At 33.6% G+C, this 19,699-nt stretch overlaps 1 protein-coding gene across 2 annotated transcripts in view; it reads left to right on the top strand.

Moving 5' to 3' along the window:
- The window catches only part of LOC130894648 (uncharacterized), a 61,747-nt gene that overhangs the window by 4,988 nt on the left and 37,060 nt on the right, over positions 1 to 19,699 (top strand). For both annotated transcript variants that reach the window (XM_057801614.1, XM_057801698.1), the window contains exons 5-6: positions 121 to 429; positions 816 to 5,756. In XM_057801614.1, the coding sequence (XP_057657597.1) occupies positions 121 to 429; positions 816 to 5,756 (5,250 nt within the window). The remainder of the gene's footprint in view (positions 1 to 120; positions 430 to 815; positions 5,757 to 19,699) is intronic.

The raw sequence follows: 19,699 nt of genomic DNA, 5'->3' as shown, positions 1-19,699 counted from the left end.
TATTTGGCTAATTCCATTACTTGTAATGGAAAACAGTAAAAATTTGTAAAGTTTTTTTTTCTATTAATATATTTTTCTTGAAATACTTTACGTTTATTTCAATTTGTGTTTTCATTCTAGTTGAAAGAACTGACTTTTGGTGAAGGACTTCAGCTGGTGAATAGATTTGCTAAAAAACGTGTCAAAATATCAAAAATTTGGAAAAATTGTCATCGGGTTGCTATATTAGCGGTGCAAATGTATATTTCCCAGGCCGTTGTTAAATATACTGAAGAATTGAAAGAATTCCTTGAAAGTTATTTAGAAGTTTATATATCTCTTTGTAATTCAGATGAGCTGTTACAAGACTTCTCGTCATCTATTCGCCGTATTAGCAATTTGGCAGATGCTGCTGGGTTATATGTATTCTGTGCAGTTATTCAAAAAAGGGTAAGCTTATATTGAAATTTAAAAAAAACTGTCACCCTTCTTTAATGTCTTTTTATAATATCTGAATATTAGTAATTTTATTAGTTTGTTACCTAGTATCACCTGGCCGTTTTCCTTCCTCTGAATGTTTTTCTCTTCCCGACGACCAAAAATTTAAAAGCTTGAATAATAGAACAAGAATAAGAGAACAAAACAATTGATATTCTTTATATTTTTTTGATTTGATCCAACTACTAAGCCTATTATCAATTTCAGTTGCAAATATTTTGGATCAAATTATATCTTCAACTACAATAAAAAGATGAGAACCATTAATTCCAGATGCAACTTTTTAAAATTATTATAAATGTCATGAATACTAAAGATAATGATAATTTTTTTTGCAGGCTGGACAGAAGTTGAAACCTTTTGTAATTGAAATGTACATACGAGCCTTAACGACTGATATGAATGAATTAGAGCGTCAAAAAGATGCCAATGAAGTAGAGAAAGTAGCTGCAATTACCTCTAGATTGGCGGCAGCGTTTTGTAATCTAGCGAATTTTTTATCAGAACATGTGAAAGTGGCGAGGGAATGTGTGCTTACTGCTTTTAGTTTAGAACCAACAAAAGAAAGGCTCTCTAATATTGAACTGTTAGCAAAGAAAAGTGGATTTCAAGTGTTAGATACAGGTCAAGAATGGAAATGTAAATTGCATCCACCGATTTTACCATCAGATGAAATCACTTGGATGTGCCCTGAATGTGGAGAATGGATGTCAAAACCCGAATTTAATGTGCCTATTAAGATCAACATGGCCCTTAATGAGGCACTCCAGAACTCAATATTAGGAATTTCTGAAGCTTTGTGTGATGATCTGGTTGTATGCTTGTCAAATCCTAGATACCAAATACTGAGTTGGTTTATGCCATGGGAAGAGTTACACAGACTTTGTTTGATGTATTTACAAGATCCACAAGCTACAAAAAACATAGTTACTGAATTGAAATTTATTGACATAGATTATTCAATATTCAAAGGTATCAAACAGGAACCTCTAGACGAATTAGATGGAATTGAAAGAGGATATGAACAATATTTGGATCAAGATTTTGTTTCTGATGAAGAGACAAGTTCAAATAGCGAAGATTCGATGTCCCAAGATTCAAGACCTTACAGTCTTGGAAGTGACGGAGCAGGTGAAGGTCCATATTTGCCTATGCTTCCAACTCAAACAAAGTCAGATCCAAATACGCTCAAAAGCCTAAGAATGTTTAGACCTAATCTTAAAAGAACTCGGGAAAAAGAAACATGCCTTGAGACACCTGAAAAGCGTTTCAAAGCAGATTCCAATATTCCAAATATTACTCCTGCTGTTATGAAGTCGGTTGATTCTTTAAAAGTGGAAAATACATCAGCTAATTTAAATAACAAAAATAACATTGCACCTAAGTTTGCAGCTATACAATATCCGAAACCATTTCCCACGACGATTGATACTGCCAGTACTACCAATATGACTAAAACATATGATTCTGATTTTAGTTCAAAAAACGTAAAGACTGCCACGTTGCCTCTACTTGGTGGGCAAGTGGCGAAGAAGGAAAACACATTAATCCAAGTAAACAATCAACAGCAAAAGATTCTATTTCCATTCTTGAAAAATGCATTAATGATAAAAAAGTGCCAACAAACAGAAATACACAACAAGGGCAAGATTGGTTCGGAAGAAAACAACAAATGCAAATTGACCGATCACAAGGTTCAGGATTTTCGTCTTCCTTCACCGGATCCCAAAGTTCACAACAATCCAACGAGTTCTACAAAAAACCATACAATTCTGCTATTACCAACAATTCTGCTCTCGGAATACAAACAGGTTCATCCAGTTATCAACAAGGACAATTTCAAAGATGTGATGCAAGAACAATTAGTTCGGGAACATCAACAACCTCAACAATCCAAGCCAAATCTTCATCAGTTTCAGATTTCAAATCAAACACATTCCTCATCCAATCCAAATCACAAAACAGAGCAACAGTCAGCTCCTCAATCTCAATTGCCTCTAGCAATCAGTCAAAGTCAAGTACTATTCAAAACCCATCTATCAAAGAAATTGGCGTCCAACCGCAACAAGGAACGATCAGAAACATTACAAGCCAATCTTCCTCCTCACATACGAACATCTACATCGGATCTCTTAACCAACCCAAGCAATACTTTAACAAACAGTCAAGAGTCAGCCAGTTCCGCTCTGCATCAAACTCAAACAAAGGAGATAAAATTGAAAAACAGTCTAACCAATTTGATTCCATTACCAAGCCTAATATCCAATATGAATCAGGAATTTATTCCATTGATAAAAATAGACAAGTTGCAAACCAGTCTGGAACAAGATGTAAAAATGTTATCCAACCAAGATCAGAAACAAATCAAAAACAATTGTATAAATTCCCAAGTAGCCAACCCAGTGAATCACAGCAACTTGCCGAACTCCTTTTATCAATGTCTCAATCCAAAAGTTTCGAAACAGAACCAAATTCAAAAGCAAGAGGTTTTATCCAGTCCACATCAGGACAAATTCAACAACCATTCAATCCAGACACCACATGTAAAGCAGAAGAGCAACAAAAACGAAACACCGGTAACGAAACAGTCAGAGAAATTTTCCAATCAAAATCCCATTGCTCTCCAAAAGGAACAGCTGCTAGAACAGTCCCCGCAACAAATAATACCAGTAAAACAGGAGCAACCTACTCTCTTGAATTTATTAACGCACCACAAGCTCCAGTCAACATTCTTGCTTATCCCAAACTCCGATCCCTCATCACCACTTCTCAAATCAAACAGCAACAGTCTTCAGTCATTACCACATCTCCAGTCCATCACTCCTCAGTTGAAGTCAGTTCCCAACTCAAACAATTCATTCAAGGGGCCAACAGTAGTCAAATTAAACAGTCAAACTTTACAGGAACAAGTAACTTGCAACCCAAAAAATCAAACTATTCAAATGTCAGCACATTCCACGTTATTCAGCACCAAACAAACGTCAAATCAAACCAGAATGTCTCACAATACAAACAAAATTTTGCAGCCGGCAACAGCTCCACAACAAAACCAAGTACCTCTGGTGTCAATTTTGAAATTCAACTCCCAGGCACCACAATCACCCAAGTTAGACAGCGAAACGTGTCAGATACCAATAATTTCCAAGTCAAACGGCCCGTTACGAGCGCCCTCACCTCTCAACACAAGCAACATTTCACAGTCACTCTGTACGATACTAGTGACCAAATTGGAAAATCCTCAAGTCAATTGCCCCTTGTCACCAGTCAGAAGTCAAAAACAGGATCAAGTCAAAGAGATTCAGGAGGAAACAACCAATACCACGCCTCTTCAAAATCTGTCTGCACATCAAAACAACTCACAAAATCAACAACCTCAGTCAACCCAATTTACCAGCCAACAAGTTCAAAGCAGTATACAAACACCACCATTTCAACGGGAACAACAATTAACGACCAACAAAGAAAAATTGCAACAATTAACCCTCAAAGAACAACAAAGGCACAGCAGCAGCCCATCAATGAATGTTCAAAATCAAAACAAGAACATGGGCGAAAACAATCAAGCCAATCCATCAACCATCAAGAGCTTATTGCGCAACAACTTCTACAATTTGCTCAAAGTACCCAATCATTATCCCAGTTCAGAGAAGTTGCTGATTTCACAAGTCAATCCACAGGTAACAATTCACAAATCAGAAGAACTTACGGACCCAGTGGATCACAAAAAAAGTATAGTTGTACCTCAACATCACAAAGTATCAACAATGTACCCGCCACAAATTCCTATCAATATGGAAACAAGCTGTGTTCTTTTGGAGAAGGAACCAGTTTTGGTCAATCTAGACCATCAAACAGTCAAGATGAAACAGGAAATACAACAAAAGAGCAACAAGAAAATTCGATCTCACAAAAAAACATCCCGAATCGAGAAGAAAAGAAATCGCAAGCAAGTTTGTCAGACGCCGAAGAATTCTTGCAATTCATTGGATACTATACTAATCAAAAATTGTAACAATGATAAGGCTGATGAGTCAAAAACATCAAATGATGATTTGAAGTGCAATAAAGACGACAGTATTTATAGGGTTAATGTGATTTCAACTAATGATTATAGTAATGAAGGAAATAATAATTATAACGCCATTAAGAACCAAAATTCCAGAACCACGGCTCAATGTAACTCTAATGCTATAGATGACTCTATTACTGATAGCAGTATTTTCTCAGATAATTTTGAAAGGCGTCCTGAAGAACCTTTATGTCACACACGTAATAGTTCTGCATTAGAGAAAAAAGAATTTCTCGAAAATGATGACCCTCACGAAATTTTACCAAAGATAAACTTGACTGAAAATATTAGAACATACACAAAAAAGTCAAAAAGAAAAATATTAGTTGAAACTAAAGACTGTGTTAAAACACCACCCGGTGTTGATGTATTAGATGATTGTAAAAATGTATATAATGAAAATAGTACTGAAAATCTACATTCCACTGTACAAAATTCCCTGATCGATAGTAAAGAATTGCAAATTATTCTATGCCACCTACCTTCTAATAAGAAAATTGGAGGAAAGTGTGCAGGAAATAAGGAAGAATATTCTATTATCAAACAAAAATGTGATAGAGGAAAGACTCCTCCAAAAAATTCTAGAAAACGTAAAAGTTCTGACAAATCTGAAAATAAGGTTGGAAAAGCACCAAATTTAGTACAAAATCACATTCTTTCGCCATTACAAGACGTGAATCTACGTGTTAATTCTCAGATAAATACGAAGGTTTGTTGCGATTTTAATAAAGAGGATAAAGCTCCAGAGAAAAGATCAGCGCTAAAATCTGTTTTATCCAATATTCCAGGTCTTAATGATTTTCAAATGATAAGACCGTTGGGCGTTAATCCAGTGGTAAATGTTGTGCAAGTTTCGGGGGGAAGATCAACTCAAAGTGTTTCAATTCAGAATTCTCAAACAAGTACACAAGTTACACCTCACATTCAACGTATTGGCCAACCAAGAGTTAATGATCAGAAACCTGAACATTCCAATTCGGTTACTTCTACAACCCAAACACCGACTACTACAAGTGCTACTTCAAGAACTACAACTTCCCAACCATCTACGCTTATCAACATTCTTTCCCAGCAAATAGTTAGACCAGTTTCAAATCAAACGAATACCGTTCGGCGTCAGGGACCTTTGATTAACATCTTGTCTCAACAGGTTATCAGACCTCCTAAAACGGCAGTCAACAGTATTACGCCTACCACAGAAGCGATTCAGGTAAGGTTACAATTCTTTATAAGCATGTCATTATCACTATACTAACAGGTCTAAGGTATAATCAAGATCAGGATGTTGCAGATTATAAGTAATTGACACATTTTAGAGTAGAAAAGGAGTAGCTTAATTGAAATTTTAAAACTAGTTTCCAGATTTTCATCCAATATTCAAAAGTATTTACTTTATATTTATGTGAAGTCCAGTAGCAACCAATTGATAAATTTTGGATTTTACTTTAATTAGATTTTTAAGAAAACCATTTGTCAAGATTAAATATGGTTTTAAAATAATACAGGGTACTAAACTTGATATCGACATGTATTTTTTACGAGGTTTTATTCAACTTCATAGTTTATAAAATTTGGAGACCAATATCATCAATAAACACTCGTGAGCAAAAAAATCGACTCAAGTCGCACGCTTGCGGTAAAAAATCTCTAGTAGAAAAGTCTGTAGCTTCCATTTTTTTTTCTGATTTTAGTATCTCAAGTGTTAGCTTTATAATAAGTGGTCTACGTCAGTGATTCCCAACCGGTGGTTCGTGAACCCCTCGGGGTTCGTAGTGTTTGCAGAAGGGACCTGCAAAAATAATATCGTAATAGCGGATTTTTTAAAACTCCATTAAAATCAAAAGCCAAACAAAAACAAAAATTAAATAACACACCCACTGTAAAACAGATTGTTCGCTGCCTGTTGGTTAAGAAATCTATAATAAATTTCAATGTTTTCGTTTCTTTTTTTCTTATTTGTTTTTCAATGTTACTCCATCAATATCGAATTATATCAACAATTTCATATAATTTATGACAAACAATTTATTTATATTTAAAACATTTTATCGATGTGATTAGTAATATGTAAGGAAGTTCTTGCCAACAGCAGTTTATAATAATCACTTCTTCGTAGACATACATATTGAAATAAAACATTTAACACACCAAGATAAATCTCTTGAATATTTCAAAAGAAAATTAGCAGATATCAAAATTCTTCTTTCTTGGCTTCAAACGAAGATGGTAAAATGCCCCTTGAAGAATAATTTTGAGTAAGTGATAAAATTGCAAGATCTGGACAAGCGCATACAATAGCAAAAAATTTTAATTGGACCATGTGCGAAAGATATCGCCAAATGTACGCTTGGAGAAGAGGCAGCAAAGGAAAGGCTAGATCCCTTATCAAACAACACGGTGTCGCGTAGAATTAATGACTTGTCTAATTATTTGGAGAACGAACGAAGAATAAAATTTAATTGTTTTGCAATTCAATTTGAAGAATCGACGGATGTAACAAATGCCACAGTCTTGCTTGTCTACGTTAGATTTTTTTTTACGAATATTATTTTATCTATTGGCAAAACCTTTGAAAACCTACACAACCGGAGAAGCGATTTTCGATATAACCAATGGGTATTTTGAAAAGAATGGTCTTATTGTGTGAGGTATGTACAGATGGTGCGAAATTAATGACAGGAAGATTTTCTGGTTTTGTGGTACTGGTGAAGAAGATCAACGAGAAAATTCAATGAACTCATTGTTGTATTCATAGACAAGTTTTAGTATGTAAGCGTTTTCCTACAGCGTTATCTACTACTTTAAGTGATGCTATAGATATCGAGAATGTTATAAAATCGCGTGCTACAAATTGCTGTCTATTCCGTACGTGAGGATTTTGGAAGTTACCACGTTTCTTTACTACTTATATCGTCTAGACTATCATCTAAATATTTTATACTATTTTATGTTGCAATCCGAACTAGAAAAAATCACCTAAAACAGAAAATTTTTGTACAAAAATAACACAAAAGGCAGGATAATAAAATATTAAAAAATAAAGAATCAAAATTGTCTTTGAAATGAAATTACTAATGATACGTATAATTTTACGTCCTTCGTTTAATGTTGCAGTTCATAAGTCAAAAAAATCACTCGAATGAGTATATATATAGTGTTAGTGTTACATTTCTGTCTCTCATACATTACTGTACATTTCCAATCTTTTCAAATCGTATTTCATAATATTAATATCCAATTCCGTTTTAGTTAAATCTGAACAATAATTTATAAAAAAAATTACAACTCGAAAAAAAATTTCACTAACCTTTAGTTTTCAATTTGATGTTTTTATTCGATAGCACCTCCAAAGCTAAACTAGGTGAAAATTTACTAAACTGATAAGCCAACAAATTGTTAGGTTGAATTGAAGTCTGAAGTTCAAGCATTTTTTATTCATCATCTGTTTCATTTGCCTTCTTGTATATCCGATGTTCTTTGGCTGCAAAAGCTTGCGTATTTAGCTGACATTTTTTGTAAACTGAATGAATTAAATATGTCTTTACAAGGCGAGGGTGTCACCATTTCAAGTATACAAGATAGAGTTGAGGCTGTGTGAAAAAGATCAGTAATTTAAACTCTAAATCACGAATTTTTTGCATGGCAACATGAGATTTGTGTGCAGGGGTGTTGTCTTGCAAAAACAAAACACCTTTGGATAGCTTTCCGCGTCTTTTCTCTTTAATTTTTTCTCGTAAAGTGGTCGGTAATGTCGAATAGTAATCTCCAGTTATTGTTCTACCCTTATCCAAAAAATCAATCATAATTACTCCATGGCAATCCCAAAAAAATTAAGCAAGAACTTTTTCAGCAGATTTTTGAACACGAAGCTTCTTAGGTCTTGGAGAAACAGAGTGTCGCCATTCCATCGATTGTTGCTTTGTTTCTGGGTCGTAGAAATGTACCCAAGTCTCATCCATAGTAAAAATTTGGTTTAAGAAGTTCGGAAATCTCTCTAGATATACTGGAAAAAGGAAAACTTATAGAGTTATCTTGTCACAGTTCTCTGGAAGCAATTTTTAAAGATAACTCTTCAATTGACTTCTGGCTCAGAATACAAAATGAATATCCTGTTTTGTTAAATAAAGCCATTGAAGTTCTATTACCATTTGCACAACATATCTATGAGAAAGAGGATTTTCAATATATACTTATCTGAAAGATAAATACAGAAACAGTTAAATGCAGAACCTGATCTAAGACTGAAATTGTCAGATATTGAGCTTAACTTTGAATTGCTCTACCGCCGTTTCAATAGTTTTTACTTTCATTGAATACCCGCCCAAATCATCCAAGGACTCCGAAAGCCACTTTTCGTTTATGAAACCCTGTGTGAATATTTCACCAGGTCTTCTATAGACTTGTCCTCTTCCATCGTTACTATGCAAGCACACTCTGCTTTTGGATCAAGGTTAGCTGCCTTAAGTCTTCTTCAGACTGTCCAGCCACTCATAGCCACTCCTCGTGTTTCTCTGAGCTCTGGTTGGACTTGAATTTCTCAATGATGTATTGACAATGAGTCGGTCATCTTTCTCAGATGTGCATTTCTCCTTCCGGAATCGCGTCTTCGATGAAAGTTACCAGACTCTTGGTAGCGACGGTAAACTCTGGAAACAGCACATTGACTCATGGCCACTTGTCGCAATAAGGTAACCGCTTGAGCGGCTTTATCACTTGTTGTGTCCATTTTCAGGTAGAATTCTTATTTGTTTTAAACAAAGATGTGCATCAGTTGACGTTTGATGGCTAACTGATAGTGGTGGGTCAGGTAGATAACCTTTTATAAAGTTAATTTGCCCCTAATTAGCATTATTGTAAACAAACATATATGTCATTTTGAAGCTAATACTCTTAGCTTAAGGTTTTACTAAGAAAACTACAATTTTGTGTTCAGTTTTTTTGCAAGTGACTTGCGATTGCAGAGGTGTCGCCTGAGTTGATATTACTTGGTCACGAGTGTAGTTTAAAAAGTCATTTTGAATTATTATGTAATTTAATTACTTTTTAAATAAATTTCTATATCCTGTATTCAGGTATCACGGTTGATTTTGGCAACATTTCACATAGAGGAGTTGAAATTCGATATTTACAAATTAATTATGATTACTTTGAAACAAAACCTTTCTTTAAAACTCATATTTACATTTATTTCTTTTTCTAAATACTGGCGTATAAAAAATACTTCACAAAAAATTTTAAAGCGACAATGTCTAATAAAAGAAAATAAAGTGTTTAAATCCATTTATTTCACTTACAGTTTACCATTTCTGGGAGAAAAAAAATATACTCTAAGCAATAGTATTCTTATAAACAGAAATTAAAAGAAAGTTTTTGAACGCCAGTGTAATTAAATATTGTATAAACAAGTAAAAGTTACTAAATACTTTAGTAAAACCATTGTACAAAAAGTACCCGACATAATCAAATATTCTATCACATTTAAAGAATGTGGATGTTATTTTTGTATTATAATAATGATTGAAATGTTTGGAGAGTATTGAAAATTTTTACCAGATAATGCACGCTACTTCTGTTTCATCTTGAAATACTTCTTATAGCTTTTGTTGCTTTTTTGCTTCTGGTTTTAGAATTAAGGTTATGCTTAACTATGTAAACTAACAATTTCGACTTTTTTGAAATAACTCAATCTTCAAATATCGCAATTAAAAAGAATCGATTAACATATTAATAAAATTGTGCAGCATTAAAATAAAAATTTTGCATTTATTAAGTATGGAATAAGAAATAAATACATAAGGTATTGTTGAAATAAAAGATTTGATGATTAGGTAATTGAATGAAGTTTATTTTTTAAAAATAACATCTAAATGACGGCCCTCTCGAAGACGGCACTTGTCTAAACGCGGACGCAGATTTGGGAAAACTCTCGTCAATAAATCTGGGGTGATTGCTGCCATTCCCTTGCTGATATTTTTCTTTGGCTGACTGATATCCCTCGGATTGTTCATGTAGACTTTATGTTTGAGAGGTCCCCACAAAAAAAATAAATCAGGGCTACGTGGGGATCAAGGGATATCACCTCTTTTGGAAATAAGTCTTGCAGGAAACATCTGTCTCACAGCCGACGTGAGTCATTTGGAGTCAAATATCCATCTAACATCGCAACATAGCGGTCGGTGTTAACGGTGATGTTTCGTCCTCGTGAATCTTCAAAGAAGAAAGGGCCAATAATTCCTTTGCTTGAGATTGCTGCCCATACCGTTATTTTCGGACTATGTTGTAGTTTTTGATGTTTCATTTTTGGATTTTTTTCGGTCCAATGACGAAAATTTCTTCGGTTTACGGATCCATTTAAATGAAAATGAGCCACATCTGAGAAAAAGATGTGGTCAAAAGTGAAAAATCGACTAAGCATTTCTTTAGTAAATGCCAACCTTGCTCCAAAGTCGGTATCTTTTGATTCCTGTGTTAACTGGATCTTTAAGGATGCAGTTTACTTCAAAATTCGCCGTAAACTTCGTCGTTACAAGTTTAAAGCCGCCGATCGCTTCCAAGTAGACACGGATTTCTCGTACTGACTCCTTCACCCTATCAATATTGTCTGTGGTCCTAGACGTTCTTGGACGACCTTCTGCTGGCGGTATAAATGTGGAACACTTAATTCATATTTTAATTAAATTTGCACCCGGAGCTTCATAAATGTGTCTTAATCCATATTCTGAACGATACAGTCACCTTGTCAAGACGTATGAACGATCGTTCTCGTAAAACTTACGAACACAAAAAGTGCGACGCTTTCCGCCGAAGTGACTCATGGCTACTAAAACTCCACGAGTGCAACTATCCAACCACGCTAGGCTGCTCCCTCCCGCCCACGCACCATTTACCTCGCGATAAAAGATGATGCAGTTTATACGTTGTATTGCGCCACCCTGTATCATTAACACACGATATTATCAATACTTATTTTGTATAGTGAAGGCATAAAAAATTGTTGTTTATGCTATTAACATATCATAAAAGGGTTTTTGATAAGAAATTGAAATTGGTGGTTAAATAAATATGTATTGTATATTGATCGATTTTTCGATAATTATTCAGGGAGGGTGTGTATAATTATGATACAGCAATTTAACCTACTTATAGGTTTCAAAATATTACTCAAATATAAATGATTAGGTCATAATGTTTTATATTGTTTGGTGTGAGTAGTTTTGAGTAGTACAGTTGGCACTCGATAATCCCCCAGTTACGGGACCGACTGATTATCAGATTACCAAAAAACATCAGATTATCAAATATTGTATTTTTTTTGACCGATTGCAGCCATGTACATATTTGAGAAAAATCTACTACAGTCTACTACTACATTAAGTGTTGATCAATTATTATTTATTAACTGCTATTTTATAACAACGTCAAAAGTTTAGAGGTACATACATGTATTCATAATGTGAATTAATTAATCTTTTGAAAGAACTCTGTTATACTGGTTTGCTTCAAAGCACATTGCTGCTGCTCAATAACTTTCGTTTTGTAGACAGATTTAACTGATACCTCTGCCAAAGGCTCTAATGTATTGTCTTCATCTTTATCGTTACTTTTTTCATTTGTATTTGTCGCAGATAAAATTTCGCCATCGGCTATTGAACCTGAGACAGCAACATCTTTATCCACTTGAACAAATCAGAAAAACTCACATCACTGATGTCAACTAATAGTTCTATTGTTAATTAAGACACCGGGTTTTTTAAAGCAGTTGAGAATCTTTAGGGATGTTACAGCTCTCCATGCCTTGTCAATCAGTAAAATAGCTGTTAGTACCGTGATATTTGCAGCTAGCTGCTTGTCGAGAGATTCTAAAACGAGCTTAATAATTTATTCACGATAGAACGTCTTAAAATTATGAATGATTCCTTGGTTCAATGATTGCAATTTAAAAAATGTATTTGACGGAAAAAACTAGAGTTCCACGTTGGACAATGTAGGAGTACTGTTGTGGACAGTGCAATTGTATAAAAATACTAAAATTTTCCGCTTACGTCGTTTCATATCCCCATCAACCCATTGATAAAAAGTTCTGTCGTCATCCAAGTTTTTTTGTTAGAACGATAATCAGTTAGTTAGAACTAATGGTTTAAGTTTTTCCGATCCGTCCATATTTACTGCAAGTAAAATTGTCAACCTCTCTTTACTATGTTTTCCCCCATGACATTTTTCATCTTTAAAAGTAAGTGTCTTGTCCGGTAAACATTTGAAAAATAGGTCAGTTTCATCAGTATTAAAAATGTCTCGGGCATCATAGTTTTCAATCAAGGTTTTCAATTTACCAATCTAAGAAAACTGCATCATCAGAACTTCCACTTTTCCTACAAACTTTTTTAAACACAACTCCATTTCTCTTTTTGAAATTTGTAAGCCACCCTTCACTTGCCGCAAAGTTTCTGTATAGTAGACGCGAACTCTTTTGTTTTTTCCCTCAAAAAGTGTCCTCTACACTGTCTTAGCCAAATGACCAGGCTTTCTTCCAGACGAGGAAATTCACCTTCAGTAGTTACAATAGAATTTGTTATATTAACAGCTAGAATAAAGAAACACTTAAAAACCAATAAAAAACACAGAACCCTGAATTTTGACTCAATTAGCGTGACGTCGGATTACTGAGTGTGTCGGACTAACGAGTTGTCAGATTATCGAGTGTCTTCTGTAATTATATTCATAATACTCTGTTTTATCACTAGATGATGTCAGTGGTTCAATAAATGAGATTCGAGATAATTTGCTTGGTTGAAATCACAATTATAATATGTACAAAGTTTTTCATTATAAACTACTCACCCCCTCATCATCGTTGTTGTTGCAAATGGACAAAAAAATGTTTTTTCAATGGGATACCCTATATATTTTAAAATTTTTATATAAGTTATCTCTACTGTTTTTGAAAAAAGATTAATATTAACGTAAGCTATGAATATTATAATTAATATTACGAGGATGGTCCCAGAAGTACCTGGCTCAACAAAGAAAACTCAAAAATGTTGGGAAAAGAATCATTTATTTTTCAACGTAATCTCCTTTTAGCTCCATACATGTTTCCCGTCAATCTCCTTAAAATAGCCATCAACTGCCAACGTCACCCCTTCATTGTTGGAAAATGTTTGACCCCAGAGCCGTTTTTTCAAGTCTGGAAACGGAGAATAATTCGAGGGGGTTAAATCTGGCGAAAATATAGCAATTGAAAGTACATTGTCTTGATGAAACAACAAACGTTGTAATAAGTTCTCATAATACTCGCCATTGATAGTTTTTTTTCAAGATAGTCAATGAATATTATCCCACTCGCATCCCAAAAAAACCGACGCGAGAACCTTGTCTGCAGGTGGAACGGTCTTTGCCTCCTTGAAGCCGGTTCTCTCTTTTCAGTAGATTTTTTTGATTGTTCTTTTGTTTCTTGTGTGAATTGGTAGATCCACGTGTTATCAAAGGTTATGAAACGGCACAAAAATTTGGTTTTATTTCTGTGAAATATTGCCAAACACTCGATGGAAATATCTTCACGACGCTTTTTTGTTCCATTTGTGAGCAACATAACAATGACCAATTTTTTCCATGCTCCCAAATTCACTGAAAATGTTCCATTATTGAATCTTCAAACTTGAAACATATGCTGTATACATTGGTGTACTTTCTAATACGGTGGTATTTTTCAAGCAACTACCTCCATCTCTAGGTCATGCCAGGTACTTCTTGGACCATCCTCATATAATTGACATATAATTGACTATAATTTTCATATAAATTCAAAAATGTGCATCCTACTGAATTTTTAATATATTAATATATTAATAAACAGACATTTCACTCTATTCAAAATTTTTTTAAGCGGCCAATTATAATAATTATAAAGGGCGCGTGATTTATAATATATAAAATAGTAAATCCAGCACGTTGGAAGATCTTAAGAAACTTTTTGTGCATATTTGAACTCTACTCTATAATACTACTCAATTATACACCATCTAATTCAATTTGTTCATCCTTCCTATTAACTGATATATACATTGTAGGCACACATTGATGTCAAAATTGTAAATTTTTTTTGAAAATATGAGTTTGCAAAATTTTGTTATACTAATTTGGACAAAATTTCTATTTTATTTTGTAAAAAATATTTAAAATATTGCTATTGAGATAAATAGTGTCTACATAGTGTATTCTACTTGGTATTCATCATGCTCTAATACTATATTGTTTTATACAAGTACTAAAACGAAATTTAAATTCCATTACACATATCTTACAAAAAAATGATTATTTCCCCATTTAAAAACACAAATTGAATTATAAATATTAATTATTTGTATTAACTGTGTAGTAATGAAAAATTTATTCATACAAACATGTCATGAACGCGTTTAGTTCTGGTAATGTGGTGAAAGGATGCTTTAAATCACAAATCTGCATCTTAATACTTCCGCTTTAGAAGTGTCTTTATAAAAACTCGCTTAAAAACACTAGTGCTCCTACATAACATGGGAAACGGAGGATTTTGGCATTTTTCTATTTGGAGAGGATTAAGACAATAAATACAAGAACAACATATCTTTTTGTTGGTTAGTTCTGGTAATGAATTGGATTTTATAAGAAAAATTGGACAGTCAATCGTTTAGATCAAAGTAAATAATATGGAACCAACGATTTTTATCGATTCTAGCTACTAAATACAGTGGGTGATCGAATTATTAAGAATACTGACATTATTCTAGTGTACCGAAGAGTTATGATTTGTTTTTAAACGTATTTCTCCTTACCTATATGAGGTATTAAAACAGAAGTTTTGCAAAATGGCGGTCACTTTTGAGTGCAGCATAGCTCTATATAATAATTTTATCATCCACTGCGGTATTGTTGAAAATAATAAATAAACATTGACTGTTGCTGCAAACACACATCAGCGACTTTATAGATGCCACGTTTAAACGATTGCAATTAACAAGAGAATCTTAACAGTAGAATTGATGTAAAAATTGGCCTCCTGGAGTAAGAACGGAGGGTGTTGGCGTATTATAAGAGCTTACACTATCATCCAAAAGTTTGGAATCCACAAGGTAACCTCAACTAAATCAAAACAATGCATCTAAATGATTTTTTTTCTTCTATCGCTATTTCCATATTCTGGGTATTTCATTTTCGAAAATAATTGAATTTTATACCTGACCAATCTTAAGTGCGTAGAAAAGCTCAATAAAGTTTATCATAAGTTGGTTTTAAAGATATTTTATTCAAAAAGTTTCCTCGCCGTCTCTCGGTACATTGGGTTGTACAGAATGTAGTTCAGAAGACAACCAAGTTTACATTTCTACGATTGAGGGTCTTTCTATTGACCACTTCGCAAGATCTTATTTCCTCTAAAGTAGATATCTGGTGGATGTTCTTACGATATTGTTTTCTATTTTCATTTCCCCCGTATTTTATTTCCTTTACTAGAAAACTTAGTTATATTTCCACAGCATGCTCATATAGAGTATTAACGACTTAAACTTACAAATTAGATAATTTTTTTTGTCCATTTCCTCAAATTATTCCAAACTTTTCGAAGGTAGTGTACATATAGGTCATGGCATCACATACTCTAAACTTGTTTTTGTTCTGGTAAAACGTGAACATTATACACACCACTGATCAAAAGTTTTTGCCCACCCTATAGTTTACGTGATACACAACTAACAAAAACAAAACATATATAGATAAGAATATAAATATAATAAAACTATAATCTGTAATTGTTCAATATTCAAATTTTTGATTTATCGATGTAGCCCAATTTTGCTTTTGGTGCATAATTTTTAGCATTTTATGTAAAAATTTCGACAAATAAACGTTGTCTATTTGGTTGTCTTTCAGGATATCCCAAAGGTTTCTTTCCTGCAACCTTTCCAAGCAGACTTGCTTCTGTCAATCTCCTCTTCAATGTGGAAGTACTCAAAGACAGATCTCTAGATTCATTGATTTGAGTTGCTATCTCTGAGCCCGTGACTAGTCGATCACGTTCACTGATAATACAATACGTTTATCTTCAGCGGTTTGCTTCCTGAACGTTTTCTATTTCCAAAGCTTCCTGGTGGATGCATATTTGTTTAACGTTGTAGTCCACGAGTTTTTAATTCGTCGGAAACGGTACAGTTTCTTTTGTCTAGACTATGAAGGTTTGCAATTAATGCACGAGTTTCAAACGATCTTGGTTTTACTCATTTCAAAACTCAATCTGAATTTGCAAGAACAAAAACAATTCGCAATATGCGAAGTTCACAAAAAGGTGTCTTGGTCCAAAAAGTATAAATCGTAGTACGTTCTTGCGTCTCACAGATTTAACTGGGTCTAAACTACAATCATAAACACCAAAGAAATAATTCACATTTTTTTTTTTTGGTTTATAATACACCATTTCGACCTCAATGATTGTTTTATGGGGTGGGCAAAAACTTTTGACTAGTAGTATATAACATCTTGTGTTAAATATGACATGTGGAGCTTCGCCTTGTATGATGATTATTAATGATTATATCGGTATTCACTTTTTATTGAAGTAAAAGTTACCAAGTCTGCATTATTTTTTTCATTATATCCAAAAATATTTATGGATATTATTGAAATTACTTATGACATATTCATTAAAATTTCACAAAATGGCACAAGTTCAGTATAAGAAACAATTACGTAGTTCTTAGAGTAGATTATGTAATTTTTTGAATTATAATATTTTTATATACTAACTTTTTCTTCTACTGAAAGGTATGTGCATTATTTCATAATTGCCTGGTATTTAGTACCTTTATTTTTAAAAGTTTTGAAATGTTTATCTAAAATAACGAACTAATTAAAAATGCATGCAAAGTTTTATTAAAAATTGTTATTCACCATTCAATTGTTCGATATAAAAAATTTTTAACCTCGCAGTTTTCATGCATTGTTAAAATAATAACTTATGAGCATGATATCAATAAAAAGTGAATGCTCTACATTATTTTTTCTTGTCGCGACTTCGATAAAATTATTTCACGCTTTATTTCACATTCTTTAGATTTGTATTAGGGGTATTACCTCGTATATGTAATCGTAGATATTGGTGAGGTATAAATACATGTAAACTATATTTATAAGGGGCTAATATTTCATTTATCCTTTGTATTTAAAATATTATGAATGCGATTGAAATTTACCGAGCTAATACTTGGAGGTCGCTTGTCGTGGAGCAAGCAACGTGCAATGCAATACACATAATATGTTTTTATCATAAGTATGCGCAGATAACGGTTCAGCTGTTCGATTCCCGCAAAATTTCTCACTTGCAACTTTATCGGTTTGGGACCATTTCTATTGACTACAATTTAAACAACCAAAATTATTTCAAACCAAATCAAAATTGGTTAATGATAGCCATAAAAAATGGCTGCATAAAGGTCAATGAAGCAAGATAACATGCAAGGAATTGCTTGCAATCTCTTAGTAGATCAAAATATGATGAGCCTTTTACGACGTGTGACATTATTCAAGGCTTTTGCCATCATGACTGCCACTACCCAAATATCTCTTCTGTGTATCTCTTAAAGTAAGAGTAAATAATTATCAGTAACAAAAATAACGAATCAATATGATTTGATTTACCACAGAAGTTCTGTGGTAAATCTTTATTAGAAAGTACACAATGTATACAGTATATGTTTCAAATTTGAAGACGCCACGTTATTTGTTGTTTTTTTCTTTGATAGCCATCCATAGTGAACGTTTTCAGTGAATTTATAAACATGGAAATTGGTCATCGTTATGTTATTTGAAAGGCATTAGCACAACCAATATAAAAGCTGAACTAGAGTCTATTCTGGGTGAGACTGCTCCTTTGTTATCAACAGTAAATTATTGGGTAGCAGAGGTTAAATGTTGCCGTACGACTTGCGAAGACTAGCATCGCAGTGGTCGACCAAATGAGGTGACTCCAGAAATGTTGAAGAAAATCTACAAAATGTTACTGGATGATCGTCGATTGAAAGTGCGCGAGCTAGTAGACATAGTAGGCATTTCAAAAAGTACGATACATCGCATATTAGCTGAAAATTTGGACAAAAGAAAACTGCGCAAGGTGGGTGCCGCGTTTGCTCACAATGGAACAAAATCAGCGTCGTGAAGATGTTTCCTTCGAGTATTTGGCAATATTTCACAGAAATAAAGTCGAATTTATGCGCCGTTTCGTAAACATGGATAGAACATGGGTCACACCCTAAACAAAGGACAATATACCAGCTCACACATCCGTTATTGCAATGGCCTAAATTAATGAATTAAAGTTTGAATTGCTATCTAATCACCAGATTTAGCCTCATCGGATCATTTTCTGTTCCGAGACTTGAAAAAATAGCTCGTTAGTCAAAGATTTTCCAACAATGAAGAGGAGATGTTGGCAGTTAATGGCTACTTTGAGGAGCTTGACGATTTTTATTATAAAAAGGGTATCGAACTTATTGAATATCGCTGGATAAAGTGTATGGAGATTATTTTAAAAAATAAATATTTGTTTTTCCAAAATTTTACTATTTTTTTTGTTGGGTCAGATACTTTTGGGGACCAGATCAGTTTATCTGGCTGTATTTGGTTGACTGTTAAACCAAAAGTAATGCAATAGAAATCACACCAAACCGATAAAGTTCAAATTGCTTGCTTTTGTAGGAATCTGATTTTATCCGCGCATAATTTTGAACAAGATGTAACGCCTCTTACATTGCTCTGAACGTTGTATTGTTCCACGTGGCTTTTGATCTAATCATCACTAACGTTTTCGATATAAAAAATTTCAAATTTTATAGTTTTTACATTAATTTCTTTGATTTCCATTTGTTCAGCCATATTTAACAATTTAAAAACTCTTTAGTATGTTCTTCCATTCATAAGTTTTTGAACATACAAAGGGGTAGTTATTCAATAAATTCGATTATAAAAAAAAAGGATTGGCATTAATTATTTTTACTATACAGGGCATGATAGAGTTCAGTGCCTCCTTTGTCCTTTGAGATATCAAATTGAAAATTTGAGGGACTATAACCATTAGCAGTCTTCACATTTTAGAGTTATTCACAATCTTACAGGGTGTTTCAGAATGCT

Source organism: Diorhabda carinulata, chromosome 1, assembly GCF_026250575.1.
Source record: "Diorhabda carinulata isolate Delta chromosome 1, icDioCari1.1, whole genome shotgun sequence".
Classification (NCBI taxonomy): domain Eukaryota; kingdom Metazoa; phylum Arthropoda; class Insecta; order Coleoptera; family Chrysomelidae; genus Diorhabda; species Diorhabda carinulata.
The sequence above is the reverse complement of the archived record's forward strand: the minus strand, read 5'-3'. Positions and strand labels throughout refer to the sequence as shown.